Genomic DNA, 19,468 nt, shown 5'->3' with positions numbered 1-19,468 from the left:
GACCAGTTCACCCCAGCAATGATACACTGGGAATGGGGACTAAATCCCTTTCACATCAGTGTTCCGCCAAATGTTTTATTAGTAGTAAATTATAGCTGAAAATGGGAACCTATCCTGGTTCTATTCTTGTACTCTCCTGCAGCAGCTTTGCATGATTGATCCTAATCACCTCCACCACAAAGTACCCTAGCAGGCTTTTGTTTCTGGAAGTTAGCAGGATTCCACAAATGAATGGACTTGCATGAAACTGCAGGTGAGACATTTTGGTAGGGGGGGTACAAAGCTATGACTGTTTCTTGAATTTCTCAAAACAAAAGACATCCTAAAGACGGAATTCATACACTTGCAGATTTGTGTCACAGAAAAGAAAGAAAACTCGGTGCAAGCAGTGAAGTAGGAACATCAAAAGCGTGGACTCACTTTGGCTTTTGTAGTATGACTTTTTATAGTAGATTAGGGCTGCAACTGACTTGAATTATTTTAATAACCGATTAACTGGTCGATTATTTTTTTCCATTAAAAAAAAATGCTCTTAGCAGCAATGCCTTTAAAAAAATGCACAAATTGACGTTTTCCCTTCCCAAATTAATAGCAAAGAGGGCGAGGGCGATTAATAAACGATTCGTCGCTAGCAGTATACAAGCACTCATTAATTCATTCATTTTCTACTGCTTTTCCTCACAAGGGTCACGGGGGTGCTAGAGCCTATCCCAGCTGTCTTCAGGCAAGAGGCGGGGCATACCCTGGACCGGTCGCCAGCCAATCACAGGGCACATATAGACAAACAACCATTCACACTCACATTCATACCTATGGACAATTTGGAGTCGCTAATTAACCTAGCATGTTTTTTGGAATGTGGGAGGAAACCGGAGTACCCGGAGAAAACCCACGCATGCACGGGGAGAACATGTAAACTCCACACAGAGATGGCCAGGGGTGGAATTGAACTCGGGTCTCCTAGCTGTGAGGCCTACGCTATCCGCCGTGCAGCCCAACAACCAATATAATAATAATAATAATTAACTGTACTTATATAGGGCCTCTCCAAACACCACCAAACATTCTAAGGTGGCTAAGATGAGGAATCGGCTTTGAACCGCCAACCCTCTGGTTACAGGGTGACCAACCGTCCCTCCAAACTAAACAACAAAGTAGAAATGGAAACATTTCATATCAACCTAGCATGTTTTTGGAATGTGGGAATGTGGAGAAAACCCATGCACACACGGGGAGAACGTGCAAACTCCACACAGAGATGGCCGAGGGTGGAATCGAACCCTGGTAGTATACAAGCAGTGTCTCACAAAAATCCAAAACACGGCTGGGCACAACAAATGTTGCTTTTAAAACAGCACAAAACCCGATAGTAGTACAGCCGTACCTCGGTATATTGTGGTTTGAAAATCAACCTTTTTAAAAAATGAATAAATGATGGCTGTTTTGTGGTTGAATGAAGCATAAAAGCATTAAGAACCAATAGTATCGTATGACACTTGAAGACTTATAGTATAGTATAGTATCATGCCCCTTTAAGAAGTCATGTGACGTCAGCCAGTTGAAAACAGTTGACTGTTTGCTAGCAGCAGGTTAGCATTCAATTTGGAGTCAACAATGAACCTAACATGCACGTTTTTGGAATTGAAAGAGAAAACAGAGTACCCAGAGAGAACATTCAAACTCTACAACATGAAACCTCTACAAGCGGAGATTCGAACCCGGGGCATATCGATCTCCTGACTGTGTGACCTACATGCTAACTGCTCGTTAAGGTAGATGAGAAAAAAGTTAGCCCTGAGCTTAGCTATCATAATATTTTACTTTGTTTTTATTCACATTTTATCAGAAATCTATTCAAATACTAACTATTTCTATGTTCCTACTAAGCAGATTTGATCCTGTTTTGTTATATTGCACCAATTTTTTTGTTTATTTTTGTTTCTCCCTATCGCCATGCTGTCGTTATCGTGAGCCATGTATTCCAAGCTATCATATCGTGAGGTACACGGAGTTTGCTGATATAAAACACACAGATACAGAAAACAAAACATACATGCAACAATCAGCTTTTTCATATACGCTATCTCTCAAAAGGGAGCACTGTACAACACTATAAAAAGGTAAACTTGGACATACTTTAGAGTAGTCTGTGTACCGCTTGTATGGGAGTGAATACTGTATTTACTATCCACTGAAAATAACTCACCCAGCTAATATTGTCTAAATGCTGTTGCTAGTGAGACACTGAAACGGTTGCCATGGGAATGAAAGCAGAAACATTTTGAACTCTTGACAAAAAGTTCATGGTAAATATTGCAATGCTGTACATAGTGTGGGTCCCGAAGAAGGCATGATAAGCGGGCATTTCATATTTTTATCGAAAAAATCAATATTGGTTCTCCCTCCCATGTACAGTTTGGTAATGGTAATGGTTTTATTTCATTTGAACATGCATCAGAAGATGTAGGATGTAGGAAGAAGCAAAGCTTATTAAATCCTACCCCTCCATCTGGTACTTTTACAATCAGTAACTGTTACATTTGTTCACTTCCTGCTTTCCATAATACAGTTTAAGTTTTTTTTTTTTAATAATGCACCTCGTACCGAAGTATCGAGTTAGTATGTTGTAGGCGGCATTATGAATTATCCTTACTGGCCTTTTTTGCAGTACATTTAGCGAGTGAAGATTGCTTTTATAGTTATTATCCCATATTTCCACACAATAAGTAAGATATGGTAGAACCAGAGAGCAATAAAGAGTGTGGAGTGATTTCTGATTGAGAACAAATTTTGCTTTGTTCAATACTGAAATATTTCTGGCCACCTTATGTTGTATATTTGTAATATGAGGTTTCCAGCTCATATTTTCATCTATTGTGATCCCCAGAAATGTATTTTTGTTCATCCTTTCAATGTCCACACCGTCTATCTAGTTTAATATAATTGTTGAGTTTTCACAATCATGATCATGATAATCAAAGAAGTCACTTCAAATATCCATCTGTTTGGGGTTATATGATTTTCCTTTACTCCGACTTCACATGAGGACCATTTGGGCCCCACCACACAGCATCCTTCATCCACACTCTCATCTTTCTCACCTTTGGAAGTTGACTTCTGAGGCTTCGTGGCAGGACAGCCCCCACACGTCGTCTATTGACAAGCTGGACGTCTTGTAGGCTTTCAGTGCCAGCGGCGTGAGCCAGTGCATGGTCAAAAAAGAGAAGAGCCCGGCGTTATCAACCGGGTGCTGGTGTCTGGAAGAGAGAAGATGTTGGCCATGAGTGAGCTGGGCTGAACGCACAAAGGCCTGACCTATATTGGCCCGTGAGAAAAAAAAAAGTGTCCCCTTTGCTTGCCAGAGCTGAGAAGGTGAATCATGCCTGCAATGTTTGAGCAGCCATTTGCACGCTCCTCACAGAAAATTTTGGAGAAAGCAGCTCAGGGCCTGTTTATCACAGCATTCATTCAAAAGTGGTGATGTCTGCTACTTGGGGATAAGATTCTGTGCGTTATCGTGGCTAACAGCCAGAATATGACTAAAAGTTAGCTTCTGTGCCTTTGTGCGTCCCTCAATGGCAATCTCTGTGTGAAAGTGTCAGAGAGATTTATTGCGGCTTTAAATCACTTTTTGTGTGTGAATTTCAAGTCAAGCGCTTTTGAGGTGGTACAGTTTGGAATTCAAATCAAATTGTCACTGAACAAAAGTTTTGGGGAGTTTGAAGCACGTCTTGCAAGACTTCTGTTTAACTTCCTAGATCATACCGAGCTCAGCCTATCTATGTCTGTCTATATTACGCGGCTGCTTTGAAGGCATTAACTTTCGAACGTGTTGCAAACATGATATGCTGACCTCTCCCTGCTCCGAGCATGTAAGTTATACCCCACGTAACACACACACACACACACACACACACACGTCAGACCCCTTGCTGAGCACAGGCAGTGTGAAAGTAGAGATGTGAGAATATCCTTTTTGTATTTTTAAAGCAAAGAACAAGTACATCCATAAAATATTTAAAGGGGATCTATTTCACTCATTTTCAGGACTTTGTATTGAGTTCTGGACTCCTCCAGCAGTTACACACAGTAACCCACACAGAAAGCTTTCTAGATCTTCCAGGCTCCTCTTCCAGCAGTGTTTGCTGGGATTTCCTGCATCCCTCCCAAACAGTCTCTGGAATTTATCCACCCCTGGCCCTCCTCCTGCTCTTCCCAATCCGATGTGATCGATTGGTCACCCTCCCAAGAGCTCTGAAGGACTTCTGGAAACGTTGGTCCGGGTTTACTGAGTCCAGGTTGCGGTGATATCAGTAAAACTCTGTATAACACAACGTGCAGAGCCATTCAAAACTGCTTTCAAGGCTCACTTCCAAATACGCAAACATCATTATCTGATGCGTTGGCATCATTTAACACGAGAATACAAAGTGGAAAATGTCCCCTTAAAGCTAATATTGCTTCTCTGGGACCGCTTTCGTCTATGTGCACACACTCTGTAGGCACATGTTTGAGCAAAAGAGTGACGGCCATGAACGCCTATCATTTTATTTCTGAACCGTAGTTCTATTCAATTTAATTCGACACAGCTGGGATAGGCTCCAGCACCCCCCGCGACCCTCGTGAGGATAAGCGGTAAAAAATGAATGAATGAATGAACTAGTCAAAGATCCTCTGTATGACATGACCGCAGTGCTGCTTTTAAGTTTGTAAGCCATGTTTTTAAGGATGTACTGTAAAAACTCCAGTCAAAGATCCTGTATATGAAATGAGCTTAGGTCTGTTTTTAACGACCTGCAGTGATAACGCTTGTCAAAGATCCTCTGTAGGACGGGAACACTACTAGTCAAAGATTTGCTGTTTTCATGGAGCTACTACAAAAACACTATAAAGATCATTTGTATACCAGGAGGCAGGTACTGCAAAAAAAGCTATCAAAGATCTTTATGACAGGAGTACTCCTCTTTACGGATGTACTGTACTGCAAAAACTCTTGTCAAAGATCCTCAATATGATGACAGGGAATCTCTATGGCAAATAATGCTTGTCAAAGATCCTCTGTATGACATGACCACAGTGCTGCTTTTAAGTTTGTAAGCCATGTTTTTAAGGATGTACTGTAAAAACTCTAGTCAAAGATCCTGTATATGAAATGAGCATAGTACTGTTTTTAACGACCTTCAGTCGTTTTTAACGTCCTGTATACCAGGAGGCAGGTACTGCAAAAAAAGCTGATCAAAGATCTTTATGACATGAGTACTCCCCTTTAGGATGTACTGTACTGCAAAAACTCTTGTCAAAGACCCTCAATATGATGACAGGAAATCTCTCTCTCTCTATATATATATATATATAGCTCGTCAAAGATCTACTATATGACAGGAGTGCTGTAATTAAGGATGTACTTGAAAAACGCTAGTCCAAGATCAACTAGATGCTCTGCTGTATTTAAGGGGGTACTAAAGAAACACTAGTCAAAGATCCTAGCAAAGACATGAGTGTTGTGCTGTTTTTAGGTATCTGCTGCAGAAATGTTAGTCACTCCAAATGTTTGAGCTGAAATAGCTGGCCGGTCTGATGTCCGCTCCTTGAATAGGCCTGTCTTAGAGGTTTCATAATACAGTGCCATTGCAGTAGAATCTGCTAAGAAGGACTAAGCACGAGTGCCAACACGGTGTAGGCAGGCAGACTGGATGCAAATTAACAGGCTCGACATGTGCTTTTCATTGGCTAACCAAATGTTCAAGGATTGGTTTACTTGTGTGTTATCCTGAAGGGCTTCACAAGCTGGATGCTCTGGCGATAGCGGCCCCGTCTCTTCGGGCCTCGCTCCATCGACACATCGGCTTCTTCCTCTTCTTCCAGCTCGGACGACGGCTGCAGGGAGGCCAGCGGGAGGCCCTCCACTGGCTCGGCCGCTTCCAGAGCATCGGGAAACAAGGCAGACATGGCGAGACAACCTACAGGAGGAGATCAAATCAATCATATGCCAAAGTTGCTGATATTAATGCCAACCATGCAACTCCTTGCATTTCCTGTATGACCCATTCGTGCAATGACCTAACCTGTTGAGTAATTATTAGAACTACGACTTCTTCAGTGTGGAGAGAATGTGGAAGTCAACTTCAAGTCTTCAAGTGTCATCCGCTGGTTTTGCTTGTCCTTGCTGCTGAGTCAGCCTCCAGACTTTGAGAAATCCACCTTGCTCAGAGGTCATAACCCCTTCTCTGGCACACAACTTAAAGTGATTATCTATTTAAAGAGCTCTGCGGTGGACATCTGAGCTTTTAGTGTGTTGCCGCACCGTCACCGATCTTCTCTTATGGCGAGGCTCAGTGACAAGGTCAGTGCCGTGGTCAATGACACTACAAACACAAACAATTGTCTATTTTTAGCGCACTGAAAAGACATCCTGCGTTATCTTCTGTGGTATATATCATGTTAAGTTTTATCAAACTCTCCTGAGGTTTTTAGGTCAGTTTTGGAGGTGAGACCATTCATTACAGTTCAGCCCTGAGGGAACAGGAGCCCCTCCCGAGTAGATAACAGCGGTATCCTTACTCGCGTGACGGCTTTTGCCTGCGTCAACAACATGTCCGAAAACACAGATAAGGTCACAGCGTGTGTTGATAAGAGGAACTGTTTACTTTAAAAATGACGCAGGAAGATAAATACATGATTTGGTCGCTGGGAAAGCAGGTGAACTTTTAAGGATGCTTAGAAATTATTCCCATAACTCACCTTAACGACATACAACGACACACATACTTTGTTTAATATTACTGAGCTCTCAGATGGCTAGATGCAATATAGATTTTTATGCATTCTTTTTACTCACTCATGCTCCTCAGCTTCTTTAAAAAAATCTGATATATTAATATTTGTTTCCATTTTAAACAAGAAACTACTTCTGCCTGAAATAAAGTATTAATTACATGTGTTTTGGGGATTTTAATTCCGTTAAGGCCAGTATGTTGGCATAACTCAAAATAAGCTCCTTGCAGAAAAGATGACATTTTGCTGTATGCTTTGAATGGGAAAATTTACAATTTTGATCATAATGAGGAATCAATGACACAACCTTTGTCATGTGGACTATATAGCTTGCTAATAGCTTGCATACACATATTGCACTACTATTTATTAACGTAAAAAGCAGACAAAATAAACATGGGACCAAAAGAAGCATGACCCTTTATTCCCTGCAAGGCACAAATGTGTAGCGTTGCCATTTTAGGCGAGTTTTCACTGTGAAGAGGAAAAAAAAAGTTATTTTTTTAACCTTGTCGGTTCAGGCTATTTTTTAATGGGATATTTTTTGTAGAGAGGAACAAATGTCAGTTTTTGTTCACCCATATTCATTTCAAAACTGCCCAAAATGGCATTAAAAATGAAAAGTGAATGGTACAAACATTTTTTGTTACTTTTTTTTTAACCCTGTAATGCTGCTATTTAATGCCAGAGTTTTGAAGATGAAAAATCATAAGGAACTCATGTCAGTTTTTCTGCACCCATATTAATTGAAGGCAGTCCAAAATGCAAGAAAACACGCTATCATAATGTCACAGGGTCCAAAAAGGTACAAAAACATGTGTCACTTTTGAACTCCATCTGTGTTGTCATGGTAAACAACTTGTCAGGGTTTAATGTTAGTATCACCATGACCTTGTCTAATAACACAAGTACTCATGTTGCCATGGCTGAGACTCTAAAATAAGACTTGCAACACACTTACGTTGATGTCGGCGGCCTGGCTGAAGGGGATCCCACTTCTCAGAAAGATGTTGTGTTTACGGTCAGCCAATGCGGATGACCATGTTTTCTCTGTATTTACTTAGCTTCTTCTCAGAGACGTGAAGAGAGCAGATGCATCTTCCTGCTCGGTGACGATGGTCGGAGGACGACGACGGTGATGATGATGATGTTGATGATGATGATGGAAGCTTGTCCCGGAAACATTGTCAACTTGTCCCCGCCACCTCACGTGGATACACTACGTGCCGCTTCATCCAAAGCTCCGCTTCACCAAGCACCTCAGGGAGAGGAATTCCCGACGTCACGACGACGTCACAGAGCGTTCTCCAATTGGTGACGACGTTTAACGTCACGGAATGAGGAAATGCGCGAAAGGGGGCGGGGTCTCAAAGAGAAAAGCAAAGGAGGGACACAGGAAAAAAAAGAAGCCCCGTTGGCACGCTGATTGGCTGCCCTGTCCGCTCTCTGCGATTGGTCAGGCATTTAAAATGTAAACTCGACGCTACTGACAGTTTGTCAAACTTTTCCATGATAAAAATGTAAATCTGGAAAAGAACACAATGAATGAAGTCTAAATTCAACTGCATATTAAATCAGATTGTGTTATTTTTAAGTCTGCAATCAATGCAAAAAATAAATAAAACGATACAGGAATACGTTTTGATTGGCCAACTTGTTTGTTTCCTCAAATCTACTAAATCAACTCCAAGGAATAATTGTTATATCAAGTTATAGTCCTTATGGATGTTTACATAATGTTTCTTATAGACTACTACCAATTACATAATAAGGATATTATATAATAACTTTGCAGTTACTCTTTTTTATTATAAAAACAACAACAATATAGTGTAAACTGCACATTACTTGTGTTGTCAGCATCGATCACAATTCATCGCTGATTGGATGATGATATCTGAAGAGTCATCACAGTGTCGCCGTGGCAACAGAACTACCAAATTCAGGTGAGTCATATTCACAAACTTTCTGTCCTGCGACTGACTGCATGACTGCGTCAATTGATAATGCGGATGCTTGTTGTTTCTCCAGGTAATATTAGCCATTACTGTTATCCTGGTAACATGAGCCAATAGTCATCAGCAGGTAATATAAGCCATTAGGGTAACATTAGTTAGCCAGGCGGTATTAGCTATTAGAGTTAGCTACGTAGTATTAGCAATTAGCCTCAGCCAGGTAACATTAGCAACCATTTTAGCCATATAATATTAGTTAATATATGGCTGCTCTAATATTATTCATTATTTATTTCACTTGTCCTCACTAGGGTCGCGGGGGGTTGCTCTAATATTAGTTTTAACAAAATAATGTTAGCCATTGGCATTAACAGGGTGACATTAGCACAGCTATTAGTAGCACTAACAATGTTATAAAATTTTGAAATGTGTAAAATCAAGTCTGTAAAGACTTAAGCCATAATTAATAATTAAGCCAGCTGCAAAATCTACTAAATATATGCTATATATACTATATATATATATATACGGCGAAACCAGTGTTGCAACCGGATGTAGCGTTGTCACTCTGTGGTGCCCTGGACACGGTCTGTTATCAACACAGCCTGCCATGTTGTGGCGTTCATGCAGGTTTCAGATTGTGGGTTCGGAACAGCCCATATGCCTGACAATAATCACTGTACCCTAAACTGGTCTCCACCATATCCAGTGCCTGGAGACGTTGTTCACGTGACAACGTGGCATGAAGTCGTTCACTGGACTAACAATACTGGCCTTTTTTGGGCCTTTATAAAGCCCTCCAAAACCAATCTTCAAATTATGCACTTATTATTGCGCAAGTACAAATATGCATATATTTCTACCTCAAGGTTTCTATTGACTGTCAGTATATTAATCCTCATGGGAAGAAATCTGATTAATTCTCGGATTAATAACAGACCGCATCCACTTTCTTAGATGTCATTTCAAGATGCCTGAAGGGCAGAGTTTGCTGTTACTGGTAACAATCATCAAGCACAGCAACATGGGTGGCTTTTCGTCATGCTAATCACAACTGGTGAACAAAAGCTCAGATGCAGTTCCAACTCTGCTCAAAGGGAGGTGCTGTTGACCCATACACACATCCAATAATTATTAAAAATAAGAACAAAATCATAAATAATAATATATTATAAATAATAATTATATCATACATACTTGAATCATTGAGTTATGGAAATTATGAAACAAAGCATACAAAAATAAATGTTTTTTTATGGAAAAAATGTAAGTTTATTTGTACAGGACTACTCTGGAGTGACTGGAGCGAGTCCAAGCGTCAAACACTACTGGTTTCTTATTGGTCGAGCAGATTCCAAACATGCATGTGAGTATACATGGCTAGAAATAACAAAATATAAACACCAATGCTAACGTTAGCTTAGCCTGTTGTTGCGGTGTTATACTCCACTGTCTCCACTTTGCTGCAGCGGCCCTCAGTCTCCTCCTGGATAAAATGTGTGTCCTTTGCAGAGAGGTAAATGCAAGAGACCCCCCCTTTCTTGGCTTACTTTAATTGTGTTAATTTAGTGTTTTTTTAATAAACTGTTACTCCCAATATTGAGGTATTTCTGCTTAAAGGAAGCTTAGGTTTGTTTGTCACCCTAATGTAAATGTGTTTGGCTCTAGCTTTGTGACACCGCTCTGCGTTGGTCTCATTTGCTTTCTTGGGTGATTGTTGATATTTTAGGTCACCCAAGCTGCAGACAGCATCTTATTAGGCGCTCGCTGGAGGGAGGCTGTAATAATGAAGTAGATGAGGACGCCATCAGGAAGCACCACGAGATGAGAAGGTAATTAAGGCTATCTCTAGCATCATGAAATCACCCAGAGGAACCTTGCGTGCATCCAATTAGAGTCATCTTAAGCATGAAGAGGGTGTGTTTATACATGGATCCCCCCCTAGCAGAAAGAATCTCGCCCTTCACGGTGACATTCAAAGCACAGTGTTTGCTCAAAGCACTCTTCAGCAGCTTCACACCTTCTAATAGCGCTAAATGAACAAACGGGCCTGTCAAAAAGGGACGACATCAGCGGCCGCGGAGCGGCGTTCCAGGGAATCTTAATTAGTTGCATCCTTGTGTGCCTGTTGCTTTATGCAACACAAATAAACCGTAAAAAAAACTGCATGGCAATCTGCTGAAGGCTTGACAGCATGAAGAGAAGACACCATTAGCGTCCTAGCTTGTTTATGCCAGAGAGATGCTCCAACGAGCCCAAACAGAGGCGGTGGTTGTTGGCCGTCAGCGATGTCCACAAGCTGTAACGTTGTGTTACTACTTAATGCACAGACAGTAATCCCTCGTTTAATGTGGTTAATTGGTTCCTGGCCTGTGAATCTCCGCGTTTTGATTTCTAAATGAAACATGTTTATAGTTAAAACATATTTATCATGTTCATTACCTTCTAAATATGGTTTTCAACATCATTACAAGCCTCCAGACATGACATAACACCCCTACAATCACCTTCACACTTGTATTACCCAATATAGTTGACATAATGGGCTCTATTTTCCTAGACCAGACGCACCAGATGGCGGACCTGCTCTGCACCACACCGACGGGTGTCTATATTATTTATATCTGTTTACTCTGCGGGCAGTGGCGGAGCCAGTAATGTTTCATTGGGGTGGCCAAGCTGAGACGGCTACACGCAATTTGATACCTGAAGTGTCTCTACATAGCTCCACCATAGCTCCACCGCTGTCCGTGTGCAGTGCTGCTCTTCCCACTATTGTTTTGTATATTCCGTAAGGTGTTGCTGTTATTGGAACTTGAATTTCCCCGAGGATCCATGCCCATGGATCAATTCAATTCTATCTAAACTAATTTGAAGAAATACAGCAATTGATTTTGGATAGATGGCACACTTAAAGGTGTGATGAAGAAGAAACATGTTCTTAAATAGCAGTTAGGATTTACTTTTAATGTTGAAATTGTCGTATCATGGACATAAAAAAAACACAAAGAACCATTCGTATAGTGAAATTCCCTTTTTATAATCAAAAATACAATCCAAGCATGTACAGCGTATAACAACAATTCTATGCAACTCTTCACAGCCTTTACAGAAGATGAAGAAATATATGATTTGTTGTGTTTTTTCTTTTTATAATAATCTATCTTACAAACCAGGAAGGACAAAAAGAAAAACTGGATGGAGGCTGCAGGGTTTTCCGAGGTTCTGTCCGACCCTGATGACCCCGCAGGTTGTAGCCCTGTGTAGTCTCTGTCAGTCACACCCAGCAAAAGGCTCAGAAAAAGCTGGGACCGCGCGGGTCACACTTGTACATATGAATCCAGTGATTCCTGCTGTGACTCTCTCTTCAGAGAGTCATCGCGTCAAGTAAAAACATTCCTGAATCCATGGAGGTGATTGCGCTCTCAGTGTTGCATGGCAGCCGTGGAGGAGGAGCCGGGGGGGGGGGGGTCACCGGAAGCTCGGCTGTCCCGCTCCCCCCACATGCGTGCTTTTACGTGCTCTTGATGCCTTGGAAACCGCAGAAGTTCCAACGTTTTTCCAGACTAGCGCCCACACCCGTCAGCTCTTGCCTGAAGGTGCATGGCAGCCTGGAGAGGAGAGCCTCCACCTCGGCGGGGTTGATCTGCAAAAACATGAGCGGATGCAACATTAGGTAGGTGTGTGTGTCCAAAATGCGACCCAGGAGCCCTTTTTTTTTTTCCCGCAGCATATTCAAGAAAATATACTCAACAAATATGTAAATGCACACAACACATGCAAAATTCATAACTCACCCACCATGCAGGTGTGGCATATAATGATGCTGATTAGACAACATGGTTATTGCACAGGTGTGCCTCAGGTTGGCCACAATAAATAATAATGGGTTTCCTCCCACATTCCAAAAACATGCTAGGTTAATTGGCCACTCCAAATTGTCCATAGGTATGAATGTGAGTGTGAATGGTTGTTTGTCTATATGTGCCCTGTGATTGGCTGGCGACCAGAGTAAGCCGGAATAGACTCCAGCATTTTTCATGTACAGTGTTACCTCATAGGATAGGTTCCCAAAATACCCCACAATAAGTAAAATCCGCAAAGTAGCCAACAATTTTTTGTACAATTTTTCATTATGTTTTAAGGCTGAAAACCCCCCTCACTACACATGTTATACACTTTTCTTAGACTGGCATTAACATTTTCTCACATTTATCTCTTGTTTAAACACAAAGTCAAAATTTTGTTAGAATCTTACTGATCCATTTACAAGATTGGACACAAGAAATTAAGTAACTCACGCAGTCATACAACAGCAAACAGGCAGTCGTGCACAAAGGAGATTAACTGATGATCTACAACCAATCAGAGTGCAGAACACAATGGGCGGGTGCAGGACTGTTGTGGCTATATCTATACGGTTACAGGCACCAGACTGGACATGTCACCTCTAAAATGACTTTACAACACCCTCTACTGGTTGCAGTAGTACATACACTAACAGACAACAGACATAGCACTGATAGGTCACTCTAGTACACCACAAGAACGCAGAACCCAATGTGTGTTCATGCTGTTAAAAAACTTTTCAAAATTCCATGAAAGAGCAAAAGGTGAAACTGAGGTAAAAGTATTTATCTTTTAGTTCAACTCATGAAAATGGGAGCAAAAACAAGTGTTGCGTTTACATTTTTGTTGAGTGTATATTGACCAACAATGGACATATTTTACAGCTCCGTAAATCTCTACTTGTGCGTGCGCGGGATTTCTCCGGTTCCTTCGGTTTGCATGTTAGGTTAATTGGCGACTCCAAATTGTCCATAGGCATAAATGTGAGTGTGAATGGTTGTTTGTCTATATGTGCCCTGTGATTGGCTGGCCACCAGTCCAGGGTGTACCCTGCCTCTCGCCCAGAGACAGCTGTAATAGGCTCCAGCATACACCTGCATCCCTAGTGAGGATAAGCGGCATAGAAAATGCATGGATGGATGCATTGATTTTAAGTGTGTTTAATAAAAATTAAATGTGAACAATATCAAAGTCAACCTGCAGTACGGTCATTAGTCAAGACCCATAATCCACCTCCGTACATGACAAGTCCTGTGTGTGCTGGTGTCACGAACACACCATGGTTCTATGTGTGGTGCAGCCTGATAAAGCACACCGGACCTTCTTCTACTACTTGTTGTTGTTGTGGGATTCCAGCCAGCAGTCATAGTGACAAATGTGTGCAGGCTGCCTAATGAGTGTAGCAATGCAGAAAGTGTGTATGTACAGTACGTGTGGGAAGAGCAGACGCTCACGCACGCAGCATCGCATCAACAAACAAACAAGTCATGAGAAGACTATCACACTTTATTCCTTCTTTAACAATGAGTCACAATGAGAGGGAACATGTTGACATCATTGCCACGCAGACAGTTTTCTGAGGCAACCAAACTGCTAGCATTGGACAAGCGATACGTCGCATATATACTAGGTTCATGTGGCAGTGATAGGCCGAGTGTGGGAGGCGCCTTTATAAACCGAATATCATTAAAAGTGCTTAGATATGTTTTTTTTATTTTGAAATGGTGCTGAGACGACACTGTCAGATACAGTGGGGCAAAAAAGTATTTAGTCAGCCACCAATTGTGCAAGTTCTCCCACTTAAAAAGATGAGAGAGGCCTGTAATTTTCATCATAGGTACGCTTCAACTATGAGAGACAAAATGAGAAAAAAAAATCCAGATAATCATACTGTTTGATTTTTAAAGAATTTATTTGCAAATCATGGTGGAAAATAAGTATTTGGTCAAAAACAAAAGTTCATCTCAATACTTTGTGATATACCCTTTGTTGGCAATGACAGAGATCAAACGTTTTCTGTAACTCTTCACAAGATTTTCACACACTGTTGTAGGTATTTTGGCCCATTCCTCCATGCAGATCGCCTCTAGAGCAGTGATGTTTAGGGGCTGTCGCTGGGCAACACGGATTTTCAACTCCCTCCAAAGATTTTCTATGGGGTTGAGATCTGGAGACTGGCTAGGCCACTCCAGGACCTTGAAATGCTTCTTATGAAGCCACTCCTTCGTTGCCCGGGCGGTGTGTTTGGGATCGTTGTCATGCTGAAAGACCCAGCCACGTTTCATCTTCAGTGCCCTTGCTGATGGAAGAAGGTTTTCATTCAGAATCTCACGATACATGGCCCCATTCATTCTCCCATTTACACGGATCAGTTGTCCTGGTCCCTTTGCAGAAAAACAGCCCCAGAGCATGATGTTTCCACCCCCATGCTTCACAGTAGGTGTGGTGTTGTTTGGATGCAACTCAGCATTCTTTCTCCTCCAAACACGACGAGTTGAGTTGATACCAAAAAGTTCTATTTTGGTTTCATCTGACCATATTACATTCTCCCAATCCTCTTCTGGATCATCCAAATGCTCTCTAGCAAACTTCAGACGGGCTTGGACATGTACTGGCTTCAGCAGGGGGACACGTCTGGCACTGCAGGATTTGAGTCCCTGGCGGCGGAGTGTGTTACTTATGGTAGCCTTCGTTAATATGGTCCCAGCTCTCTGCAGGTCTTTCACTAGGTCCCCCCGTGTGGTTCTGGGATTTTTGCTCACCGTTCTTGTTATCATTTTGACCCCACGGGGTGAGATCTTGCGTGGAGCCCCAGATCGAGGGAGATTATCGGTGGTCTTGTAGGTCTTCCATTTTCTCACAATTGCTCCCACAGTTGATTTCTTCACACCAAGCTGCTTAACTATTGCAGATTCAGTCTTCCCAGCCTGGTGCAGGTCTACAATTTTGTTTCTGATGTCCTTTGACAGCTCTTTGGTCTTGGCCATAGTGGAGTTTGGAGTGTGACTGTCTGAGGTTGTGGACAGGTGTCTTTTATACTGATAACCAGTTCAAACAGGTGCCATCAATACAGGTAACGAGTGGAGGACAGAGGAGCTTCTTAAAGAAGAACTTACAGGTCTGTGAGAGCCACAAATCTTGCTTGTTTGTAGGTGACCAAATACTTATTTTCCACCATGATTTGCAAATAAATTCTTTAAAAATCAAACAATGTGATTATCTGGATTTTTTTTTCTCATTTTGTCTCTCATAGTTGAAGCGTACCTATGATGAAAATTACAGGCCTCTCTCATCTTTTTAAGTGGGAGAACTTGCACAATTGGTGGCTGACTAAATACTTTTTTGCCCCACTGTAACTAACTATCATGCAAATATGCCCTCAGCTGCTGTGAGCAGCAAAAGGATTGGATCGGTTTAGTGTTATGATCCTCTAGTGAAGCCTGCTGTCTGTGATCATGCCTTAAAATTTCTTACAAAAAAAACTTGACTTGTTTTTTGGGCCAGAAAATAATGAGGTACTGTACTGTAACTGGGATTTGATTGAGTGAGTTGACCGGCATGCATCCTTTGTGTGGTCATGGTGTCACAATTGAAGGTGTGAGTGGCACACATTCCAATAATAACATATCTTAAATGCCACTTGGAGAGCAGATAAAACAGCCACACTTTGGGCAGACTGAGTGGAAAGCGAGAACGTCTGTGATGCGCCGCAATGAAGGACGTGCTTTTAATAGATTCCGGCATTGGGGGAAATGGGCCGACCAGACAGACGGGGGGCATCGACACGCAGACATACACACACAGGGATGGCATTTAAGGCTAGGAAAAAAAGGGAGACAAATTGTGTCTGGGAAAGTTTGTGAAGTTGTACTTTTTAGTGAGGCTGAAGCACATTACTAAACATCGACTTGTTGCACAAACAAGCTGGATGCAATTATAAGACATATCCTAATGAACAGTTCACAAAACAGCATTGGCTCTATGTTTTCTTTCAAGGATCAATATTCCTTTTGGATAGTTACCAGCAGTAGTTTCTCTTTGCATAGAAACAGGACAATTATCTGCTGCTTCTAATTTTCTGTCTGAGACAGCCTAATGACTGGATATACTCTCATTAGGCATACCTGCACAATCTAACAACATGCAAAACAAAAGCTATATCAGCATGCATAACAAGCTGTCTGCCACTCCAGTCTCGCAGGTGGCATTATTTCACTTCACAGTAAACCGCCATCCGCTGCTACTCACTGCCAATGCAAGCGGATCACCACCAAAAGTGAAATGAAATACGTCTTTGTACAGTCATCCTTCGCGGGGGTGCTGGAGCCTATCCCAGCTGTCTTCGGGCGAGAGGCGGGGTACACCCTGGACTGGTGGCCAGCCAATCACAGGGCACATATGAAGAGCTTGCAACCAAAAGGCGCTAAATCCAATTTTCACTAAGTTGCATGTTTTTCATGAGTTTAATAGATCTCTGTCATGTGTATCCAAATCACATATTTTGGTCTTGAAATCATTTTAAAAAATATAAAAAAGAGATATGAAATTTATGCTTTCAACCAAAAGGCGCTATTTCCATTTCAGATTTCAACCAAAAGGCGCTAAATCCCTTTCTTTATTCTTTATTCTGATTGGCCCAAGTTTCCCATCTATTGATAATCTGACCAATCAGAGAGAAGAATACAATTGGCACTGCACATACAGAAAGCCAGTATCAGTGCACAACCTGTTTTGTTTGTGTACATTAAGTACACGTATGATAGTTACAGTATGTTATGCAATTCAGGAGAACACAAATTGTGTTTTTACAGTATTCTGTACCATGGAAGTTTTTTTACGCCATAAAAGGCATGTCTCTACCTTGACACCTCCAACTTTCATGAGAAACATTATTTTACTTGTACTAAAAAACATACAATGTAAAGAGTTTGTAATGAGATGATTTTTGTCACTGTCACCTTCATGGTGCAGTCAAATATGAGCACTGCTTTTAATAACATTTTTATTAATTTAATTAATAATTATTATTTTGTATTGTATGTTGAGAATGGCTTCTGTGTTGTAATTATTTTATTAGCATAGCACATTAAAGCACCTTACATTCTTTTACAACAATGCCATTGAAGAAGTTAAAGGTGACTTCAAATTTATTTCAGCCAAAAGGCGCTAAATCCGAAAAAAAAATTAATTAAAAAAAATATATAAAATACATGGTGTGTGCAGGATTTTTATAGCATGCATTTTCATGACCTATATTGATAGCTCTTTCATTTGCAATATAGACTTGATGACCAAATAGATTGATATGTGTGCAGTTAAAAATCATTGATTTTCTCGAAATCAGTCAAAATGGATTTAGCGCCTTTTGGTTGCAAGCTCTTCATATAGACAAACAACCATTCACACTCACATTCATACCAATGGATAATTTGGAGTGGCCAATTAACCTAGCATGTTTTTGGAATGTGGGAGGAAACCGGAGTTGAACTCGGGTCTCCTAGCTGTGAGCGATAACCGCTCGACCGCTGTGTAGCCATCGCGGTGATGATAACATGAAATAGTTGCAGTACCGTATTTTGATGATTTCAAATACTACCTAAACTTCTTTCCTAGTTCCATCAACAAGAGCGTCATAGACACAGCGACAACTCTTACGATGTCCGCTCTCCTTGGCATGGCCGTGTCTTCCAGCACAAGACGTGTGCTCCAGTCCTCAGGTAAAAAATGCTGAAGGCAAACGAGCATCTTATTGGGTCTTTGTAGCGAAATTGACAGCGGAGGTATCCACTCATCTGACTGTGAATGACGCTAAAACAAGCGGCTACTCAGGCGTCGTGTTAGCCTGCCTGGTAAATATTGTTTTTCAGGTAAGCTGCTACAATAACAATATCGCTGTCGCTTGATTAATATACAAGTCAGTTATGCAAAAGGAACACCGTTGGCGCTTTAGTGTCAAAATATAGATTTCCCATGGAGTCCGTTGTTAGCTAGCTCATATTAACTCTCGTGTTATGTGTGCTGCATGTACCTTGGTGTCCAAGCGCTGCAGATAAGAGCAGATGTACTCAATGCTGGCTCCAAAGGGGTGCACGTGCAGGAACGTGGAGATGATCCCTGAGGAATAAAGAAAACGTCACACATTATGTGAGAGCTGCAGTACAGTATGTGTAGATATCTATAGGAGGTTTGTGGCACCAGCGTGTCCACCACCTACTCTCTCACTGAAGATGGGATTAGAGTGAATGTTTAACGACGGCTTTGTCGCCAAGGCCTCGTCAAAGACAACCTCTCCCCTGACTGAGCCTAACCATCTGCTGGCTGCTAACGGGGGGGGGGCTATGGGAATGATCATACAAGCATTCTCTGCTTATATACCGTCCACCTATGAGCATCAGGAGACATACTGTGGACGTTTGTTGAAAAAGCAAGATGTAACGTGTCCACCAAAACGCTTTCTGTCACCCTGCAGCCAGTCAGCCAATAGCAAGTGAAGACACAGCGCAGCCTGGGTGCATTAAATAACTCATTTCAAGATAAATGGAGGGAAAACGATTAGAAATAGAAGCAATATGCTATCTGTTAATCCTCATTTTAAGACTTATATAAATTCCATCTACAAATCTGCATCTGCTGTCTGTAATTATGCTGCAAGGTCACTCGAGTACTTCAGAGATATTTTTTAAAAGCTTTTCAACCACATTCTAAAGTGGCTGTAGAAAGTCATCTTTAAAAATAGCTAGTATTTAACCTTATAAAAAAGCACTGCAATCGTTTTCTATAGGAGTCTATCAGCATGACAAACCTTAACTTCATATTGCATCCTTTTTGGAATTGCAATACATACACACACGTACGGCCAAGAAGTACCTAAATCCTGCAAAGGTACCTTC

General features: G+C 41.4%; 2 protein-coding genes across 8 annotated transcripts in view; both read right to left on the bottom strand.

The window, feature by feature from the left end:
• Positions 1–8,079, bottom strand: part of LOC131131123 (ATP-binding cassette sub-family C member 5) — a 35,261-nt gene extending 27,182 nt beyond the window's left edge. Inside the window, exons 1-3 of one of the 4 annotated variants that reach the window (XM_078788494.1) lie at positions 7,736–8,079; positions 5,759–5,960; positions 3,102–3,257 (exon numbers count right to left, since the gene is read on the bottom strand). In XM_078788494.1, the coding sequence (XP_078644620.1) occupies positions 3,102–3,257; positions 5,759–5,949 (347 nt within the window). In that variant the 5' untranslated portion in view covers positions 5,950–5,960; positions 7,736–8,079. Of the gene's footprint in view, positions 1–3,101; positions 3,258–5,758; positions 5,961–6,065; positions 6,197–7,735 lie in introns of those variants that run through there. The other 3 variants (XM_078788492.1, XM_058075511.2, XM_078788493.1) reach the window with 3 other exon arrangements.
• A 3,671-nt stretch (positions 8,080–11,750) lies between these two features.
• The window catches only part of enox2 (ecto-NOX disulfide-thiol exchanger 2), a 220,225-nt gene continuing 212,507 nt past the window's right edge, over positions 11,751–19,468 (bottom strand). For all 4 annotated transcript variants that reach the window (XM_078788495.1, XM_078788496.1, XM_058076578.2 and 1 more), the window contains 2 exons: positions 18,607–18,692; positions 11,751–12,375 (listed from right to left, as the gene is read on the bottom strand). In XM_078788495.1, the coding sequence (XP_078644621.1) occupies positions 12,244–12,375; positions 18,607–18,692 (218 nt within the window). In that variant the 3' untranslated portion in view covers positions 11,751–12,243. The remainder of the gene's footprint in view (positions 12,376–18,606; positions 18,693–19,468) is intronic.

Source organism: Doryrhamphus excisus, linkage group LG23 (assembly GCF_037039965.1).
Source record: "Doryrhamphus excisus strain RoL-2023G ecotype Guam linkage group LG23, RoL_Dexc_Guam_v1.1, whole genome shotgun sequence".
NCBI classification, from domain to species: domain Eukaryota; kingdom Metazoa; phylum Chordata; class Actinopteri; order Syngnathiformes; family Syngnathidae; genus Doryrhamphus; species Doryrhamphus excisus.
This window is presented reverse-complemented; position numbering and strand designations above follow the sequence as displayed.